This window comes from Lindgomyces ingoldianus (genome assembly GCF_010093535.1).
Source record: "Lindgomyces ingoldianus strain ATCC 200398 unplaced genomic scaffold BDR25scaffold_4, whole genome shotgun sequence".
NCBI classification, from domain to species: domain Eukaryota; kingdom Fungi; phylum Ascomycota; class Dothideomycetes; order Pleosporales; family Lindgomycetaceae; genus Lindgomyces; species Lindgomyces ingoldianus.
Window position 1 is genome coordinate 212446 of NW_022985165.1, and position 8399 is coordinate 220844.

The 8399-nt window shown below is 35.9% G+C and overlaps 1 protein-coding gene across 1 annotated transcript; it reads right to left on the reverse strand.

Moving 5' to 3' along the window:
- Positions 1-2231: 2231 nt before the first annotated feature.
- Positions 2232-3394, reverse strand: BDR25DRAFT_379116 (uncharacterized protein; the record flags this gene model as incomplete). The annotated part of the gene is made up of 4 exons (XM_033697592.1): positions 3192-3394; positions 3074-3131; positions 2644-3010; positions 2232-2522 (listed from the first exon to the last, which is right to left on the reverse strand). Exons 1-4 carry the CDS (start codon positions 3247-3249, stop codon positions 2232-2234), a joined length of 774 nt encoding a protein of 257 aa, XP_033552463.1. The 5' UTR covers positions 3250-3394.
- Between the last annotated feature and the right edge of the window lie 5005 nt (positions 3395-8399).

An 8399-nucleotide genomic window follows, 5' to 3' on the forward strand; every position in this document is an offset into this window, starting at 1 on the left:
CTGTAATTAAAGTTTAGTTTATTCTATAAACTAAGTAGCATTTTAACCTTATAATAAGTTATAATACTATCTGTATATTTTACACTATATATACCTCTACTTCTTTTCTTACAAACTGTTTAACTAAGCGCCTTATACTGCTGTCTGAGGTTAAACCACGATCTGGCCACCCTAGCATCTCCATCCTCGAGCCATACCAACAACCGTACATCCAAGGCAGGCTCCCCTACTCTCACCCTCCACCCATTACTAGCCCGCGTGCTCTCGGCATTCTAAAAGGGACTCTATCAAGCAAGGATTGTAATACTTTTTTAAAAAGTTTTAAGTTTATGTTACTTCTTATATAATTAAGTAGTAGTTTTAAATATAAGATATAAAGTAACACCTTTCTACTAAAGTTAAAAATAAAGTTAGAAATTAAATCTAAGTGCTATTTTTTTTATAATAATTCTTATAAATTGTTCTATCTTAGGCTGCTTAGAACCTATCTAAAGGGTCTCTGTATTAGCTCTAACCTTAACTTAACCCTGTCCCTTGTATTTACTCTTATTCCTCTAAGTATTTAGTTGCACCTCTTCTCTTAGCTAGCTTAGTAGTTTTCTAATATCCTTTTGTACAAGGCCTATAGGTGTTAATAGAATTCCTAGGTTATTAAGTCCCCACGCACTTCCATATGCCTCTAAGTAGATTCCTACCGCATTTAAACCTATTGTCTTGCCTGCGCTGTTACATTTTTAAAGTTAAGCTTAAAGATCTAGATATATTTAATATACTATATAATAAAAGCTTTTAAATAAAGTTACTGGAAGTTTCTAAGGAAAGTATAAACGAGCTTAGTGCCCCGAAAGTGGGCCACTTGGTGCTAGACACCGGGCCATGTGGAAAGGGCTGGGCCACTACAACAGGAGAGTGACATGAATCGAGGACACCAGTTGTCACAGATCTAGGCCAATAGCTGGCTTGCTCAGGTTTGATCAGGCTACCAAGACCAGCTCTGGCTTGCACAGCCACGAGCTTAGGTTGCTTTGTCACTACTCGGTTTTAACCCTTTGTATGCTAAGGTTCGAAAGCGGAAATAGACTTTGGTGAGGTCAGTTTTCCCCTAAGAGTATATCGCATACAGTGCGCGTTCGTGTAGCTGATTAATCCGAGGGACAGTATGAGACCAAAATAGGCCTTCATGTTGAATTAGATATCACGGCTTTTATGATTCATATCTAGGCCTTGCGTTAACATGACGGTCTACCGTCTTATATAACGTAGATTGTGATCTCGCCTAATTGCTCTTTTCATTCTACTTTCTCCTAAGTGGATACCATTGAATTGGGACACTTACTGTCCGCTAAGCAATCTGGGTCCATGTTAGGCTACTTCTGCCTATTGGTGCACTCAACATGGATTACCTGCGATATGCAAAGCATGATTCCTCGAGGTTAGGATCATGTGCTCCTAGCCCTACGCTCGTGTTTTGCTCTCATTTTAGTTTCGTATCAATAGTGCTACAACACCAACCGGTGTTGTGGATCCAGAGTTGCAGCAAGGCGGATTTGCAAGGGTTTTATCATTGTCGTACAGAAGCTGGCGGTTTCGGCCGAACGCCTCGCAAATGAAGTGCGAATGTTCTTAATCGTATATTAATTTGAGCGAAGCAGCCACCAAAAATCCGCCGCCACACCTCCCTATCGTAAATCTGCCGTTGAAAATTTGCTAAGATCCCACGATTAGCCTCTTGTGTAGTGACTAAGTAACTTAAGTTCCAATGCTTTGAGTGTTAGCCAGGGCAGGAGGTTTGCTGCTGAGTTAACTAATAAATGTTAATCCATCTTTTTTAGTCGATTTAAAGCGCTTAACTGTCTGTAGAGAAACTGGTCCTTCTCAGCTCATAGGGGTCCCATCAGCTGCCCCTGGAAGCCAAGGAGGCTACCTTATTACCACAGCAGTATAAGGATAAGTAACGACTGGGCGAGGTATTAAGGCTAAACAAGTTTGGTCGCAGCGACTTAAGCCATTTAATTTGGAGGTGAGAGCATATTTTATCATTTCTGAAGGCCTGAGGCCGATATGGGTACGAATTATATGAGCAACGAGCAACTAATGAATGTAGTACATACGTATTCGGCGTAACGCAATCAGCCAGTTAAAGAGTGGATAAATTCACAACTTCACCCTTCAGCACCATTATCTCCCCAGAGCTTCACTCTCTCTAACTCTTTTCCTCGAGCTTCTTTTGCTCACCCTGTCCAAATTGCCGGCCCAGGAATAGGATACCGGTTCAAGTTCCGATTTAGGGGTGGCCCGAATGCCGCCTCGTCCATCTTAACTCCGGGTGTATCCTTTGTATAAGCGCCAGGGAATCTGGCAAAATCCTTTGGCGTCCCACCTCCAGGCCCGAGAATGTTGACTTGCGCGCAGTTGACATAAAATTGGGTCCCTAATGTCTCAGGTAGTACGTTGGGATAGATCATCTCAACGCGCATTAGGTAAGTACCGGGAGGCGTGGTGTGAGGGATGGTAAAGTTGAACTATTATCAGTTAGTTCTTGCGCACGGTTTCATGTTGAATTCACCCCACTGCCTTCCCAAAACGAGTCTACAAAATAGAAAGAATGAGAAATGAGAAATGAGAAAAAAGCGAATAGCTCACATCAACTCCATTTTGCAGAGTCCACTTTGTATCGCTTACTGGGCCCGCATACGCCACCTTAAACCATACCCCGTCGCCATCCCATTCAGCTACGCTCACCCCCTTCGGTGCCTTCGCCAGGTAGACCTGCCCGGGGCCAGGGTGCTGAATGCGCGCCGAGAAATCATCCCAGGGCCAGTTCTGCGCTATGCGGAATCCAATTGGCGACCCAGCCACAATATCAGCAGTAAGTGTTTTTGGGGATGGCTTGTAGGCCGAACGTCCACAGCGAAGGTCCAGAGATGCTAAGTCAAATTGCGGGAACGTCTTGTTCCATTCAGGGTGGTTAGGGTACGCCTCAAAGCTATCAGTGCCGAGAGCAACGTCCCTAAGCGGTTTTAGTTAGCGGGGGTGACTTGAAGATTGCTGGCGGACAGGAGAGTATGGTTACCGAACGTATTTCCACGCAGAAAATTGCGTGTTGTTGACAAGGAGATGGGAGAATGTGACTGTAATGGGAAGTCAAATTATTTAGACGCTAGGGATGTTCAAGCAGCGTGGGTCCGTACAGTGCGCTTCTACGCCGTAGACTAGGAGCACCAAGGCTAAAATTACAGATAGCTGCATAGTAGCCGAACCGCATCCAGGTGCAAGATTTAGCTGGAGTTATTGACAGATGAGATACCTATAAAGGAGGTGCAAAGAGTAGTTCTCTTAAGTTCCTAGCTGTCAAATCCTTCTTTTAATTCTTGGAAGGTGTGGGGATTATCAGTGATGATGGTTTTGTAGTGTTGCAGCGAGACGGAAGTTGAGGTGGAGAACGCATTATATGCTACATTCCAGCATGAGCTTAAGAATCTAACCCGAGCTTTAATACCATAATTTACCAACAGGATCAAACATTATTTGCGACATAATTACCAAATACGGTAGCCGGAAGAGGAGTGTTTTGGTTGGGTGTGCTATCACTATAATTTATGCCTACATCGGCAGGCCAAGGCACTGTCTGCTATATTCTAATATATCTTGGCCAGTAACCTGAGCGAAAAAATGCTGCAGATTTATGTGTTTGAAAAGGGAATTAGGCGATTATCCCCCAGACGGGGCGCCCAAGGTGAGTTACCGCACTAATCGAACGTTCCTATGGCTAATGTCCGCTCACCGTTCCGGCACCAGAAGAATAAAACTTGATCCTTGCCCCCAAGCTGCACTCTTTTATGACTTTGCACATCCATTTAATAGGCGAAGCGATACGGAATATCGGACAAGATGTAAAATAAACTTCCATTGCGCTAGGAAAGTATTGATGCGAATGTTTGGAAGGCACAGCAATGACAGCGCGTCAGTGCTGGGGGGGCATCTCGGAGAGAAGCACAAAATAGTATGAATGTTAGCATCATGCAGTCAAGTTTGGCATTAGGGATATAGTTGATATTCTTATGCGGGTATTAGCTCAGTTGCGCACAAGCAAGGGCTTCCACATTATGTGCAACTTCACTTGAGCAGGACGGAATTAATAGGATTAAATGAAGTAACAATGTATCCAAGTGCATGGTAAATTTCCTGTAACATATTCCACCACCGAGCCGGCCAACTTGAAACCTGTACAAAATCTTGCTTACTAAGCAGCTCTATCTCTGTAACTACTAAATAGAATTAGCAAATTTTTTTAACAACAAAGCTGCACCTGTAAACATATTATAATACTAGAATAATATACTTTACAGGCAAGTTACTTACACACCTAAGTTGCTTACTTTTACTAAGACTCTACTAAACTACTTTTTTTACACTAATGCATTCCTAACAACACTACTTAGACATGCTAAAAAAATGTTAGATATAGCTTATACTTTAAGCTTTTAAATAAAATATAAAACTCTTAAAAAAAATGTGCTATAGCTATGTATAAAGTCTTTTAAAAGATAATAAATAACTATAGCGCTAGATAACTTTTATAAGCTAATTTTATAGCTAACTTATAAAGGCTAAGTAATAATAAAAAAAAGGTAATTATTAAGACTATACTTAAGCTATATACATAAGGATTTTTTTTAAATAGCATTTATAGCTAATATAGCTAATTCTTTACATGCTAAGTGTAATTTAGGCTATATTAGCATAAACTAGCCTAGTATGTTTATAAAGCATTATTTAAAGCTTAAAGTAAAGTTTTAAGTGTAAGTATAGTTAATAAATATTTAGCTTATAATAAAGCTTATTTTACTAAAGTTATACATGTTATTATCTTAAATACTATACTTAGCTTTAATATTCTTTATAAGGCTAAACCTACTTTAAATTACTTTAGAACTTTTATAAAAAGCTTTTTTATAGTTATACTATACTTAAATGTTACTTTAAGCTTTAAATAACACTTTCTAAACATACTAAGCTAGTTTATGCTAATATAGCCTAGATTATGCTTAGCATGTAAAAAATTAGCTATATTAGCTATAAATACTATTTAAAGAAAAAATCTTTATATATATAGCTTAAGTATAGTTTTAATAATTACTTTTTTATTATTATTACTTAGCCTTTATAAGTTAGCTATAGAATTAGCTTATAAAAGTTATTTAGTGCTATAGTTATTTATTATCTTTTAAAAAACTTTATATATAGCTATAGTATGTTTCTTTAAAAGTTTTATATTTGATTTAAAAGCTTAAAGTATAAGCTATATCTAATGTTTTATTAGCATGTCTAAGTAGTGTTATTAGGAATGCATTAGTGTAGAAAGAGTAGTTTAGTAAGGTCTTAGCAAAAGTAAGTAACTTAGGTGTGTAAGCAACTTGCCTGTAAAGTACGTTATCTAGCTTCTATCTTATATAAACAAGTAGCTATATAAGAAAACTAGTTTTTAGCCTCTACTTTTTATAATCTCTATAAATACAAATTATAGAGCTTTAAATTTTTCAACTTATTTTTACTATAACATACACTACAGGCAAGTTGCTTACACACCTAAGTTGCTTACTTTTGCTAAGACTCTACTAAACTACTCTTCCTACACTAATGCATTCCTAAAACACTACTGTTATGATCCCTGAGTGGACTATAAGCGAGTGTCAAACGACCACTGATTTGAACAGGAATCAGTAGTAGAACTTCTTCCTCGCGGCACAGCAGGAACGGCACCTTAGGAAGTCACGCGACAACCCGGAGGTCCCGGGGACTCCCAGGCGGAGATAGCGGCTCGGCAGAACGCACGCGCCAAGGAAAGCGCACGCAAACCTAACGTATATAACGTACTTTACAGGCGAGTTGCTTACACACCTAAGTTGCTTACTTTTGCTAAGACTCTACTAAACTACTTTTTCTACACTAATGTATTTCTAATAACACTACTTAGACATGCTAAAAAAAAACATTAGATATAGCTTACACTCTAAGCTTTTAAATAAGATATAAAACTCTTAAAAAAACATGCTATAGCTATGTATAGAGTCTTTTAAAAAATAATAAATAACTATAGCACTAAATAACCTTTACAAGCTAATTTTACAGCTAACTTATAAAAGCTAAGTAATAATAAAAAGTAGGTAATTATTAAGACTATACTTAAGCTATATATATAAAGATTTTTCTTTTAAAGAGCATTTATAGCTAATATAGCTAATTCTTTACGCACTAAGTGTAATCTAGGCTATATTAGCATAAACTAGCCTAGTATGTTTATAAAGTGTTATTTAAAGCTTAAAGTAAAGTTTTAAGCGTAAGTATAGTTAATAGATATTTAGCTTATAATAAAGCTTATCTTGCTAAAGTTATATATGTTATTATTCTAGATGCTATACTTAGCTTTAATATTCTTTATAAGGCTAAACCTATCTTAAATTACTCTAGAACCTTTATAAAAAGCTTTTTTATAGTTATACTATACTTAAATGTTACTTTAAGGTTTAAATAACACTTTCTAAATGTACTAGGCTAGTTTATACTAATATAGCCTAGATTATGCTTAGCGCGCAAAGAATTAGCTATATTAGCTATAAATGCTATTTAAAGGGGAAATCCTTGTGCATATAGCTTAAGTATAGTCTTAATAATTACCTACTTTTTATTATTACTTAGCTTTTATAAGTTAGCTATAAAATTAGCTTATAAAAGTTATCTAGCGCTATAGTTATTTATTATCTTTTAAAAGACTTTATATATAGGTGCAGCATGTTTCTTTAAAAGTTTTATGTTTTATTTAAAAGCTTAGAGTGTAAGCTATATCTAAAATTCTTTTAGCACGTCTAAGTAGTGTTATTAGGAATGCATTAGTGTAAAAAGAGTAGTTTAGTAAGGTCTTAGTAAAAGTAAGCAACTTAGGTGTGTAAGCAACTTGCCTGTAAAGTACGTTAGTTTTTTAAAAAACATAAACTATAAAAGTTTTCTTATTAAAAACTAGAAGCCTAAGTAATATAAATAATAATAAAAAATTTATAAAAAATTAAGAAATAAAATAAGTAAGTATATACTAAATTATAATAGAAACTAGACTCTTAATTCCTAAGAAATACTATAACTATAAGAATATATTTAAAACCTCTAAAGACCTAGAAGAACTTATACTACACTAACTCTAGAACTATGCTATTAACTTAAAACTAAACCTACAACTAAAAACACACAAACTAAGACCTTTTATAAAGGTCTAGAAAAAAGCCTTATAAGAATATGTAAATAAAATGCTAGTAAAATGCTATATAAGAGAAAGTAATAGCCTAAGAGCATTAGCAGTAGTATTTATAAAAAGGAAAAAAGAAAAGATTACAGTTTATTAAAACTACTAAACTCTTAATAAAAACATAATTTAAAACTAATACCTGCTTCTTATTATATAAAACATTATAAATTAGTTAAAAAAAAACTACATATTATATAAAGTGTCTGTACATAAGTACAGCTGCGTCTGTACACGCGTACAGCTAAATTAGGTTGCCTAAAACGTTAGCTATCTAGCCTGTGCGTTAGAGGCTATGTGTACTTAAAAGCCCTCTTTCTTTATATAAAAGGAGAGGGTAGTAGTTAATAATAAAAAGATCTTTACTTACTTACCTTTTAGTACACCTTTTAGGTGTATGTTTATTTAATTAAACTTAGATTAACTAACACTAATTAGTTTATTAATAAACTATTTACTATATATGTAGCTACATAAAGGATATTATTCTTAATAGACAGATTTATAAGGATTAATAAAACTACTACTATATAAACAGCTTACTCCTACTATGTGCGTAGCTACGTAGAAAGGGCTTAGACAAGCATTATACGCGCCTCTAGATTAACTAATTACATAAAGACAAAATTAGCAACCTGCTGCGTGCGTAGCTACATAAAAAGGGCTTACTACTAAGCCTTTACGCGCCCTAGAGCCTCTTGTTAATACAGGCTATGCAACTACTTACCTACTATGTGTGTAGCTATATAGAGGAGATAATATAGGCTGCATAATTAGAAACTTACTGCGTGTGTAGCTATGTAGAGAAGGCTTCTTATTAGAAGCCTACTTTATTAACACCCCCCCTTAATTAATTACCTACATAAGAGGCAATAATTAACTAACACCTTTCTCTTTTCTCTCTTACCTCTCTAGAGATTAATTGCTTGCACAGAAGGTAACTAACTAACACCTTCCCCCCCTAGAGATTAATTGCTTACACAGAAGGCAACTAACTAACACCTCTTTTCCCTCTTTTACCCCCCCTAGGGATTAATTGCCTGCATAGAAGGTAATTAACCTACACTCTCCTCTAAGCTATAGCGTTTTTATACACTTTATA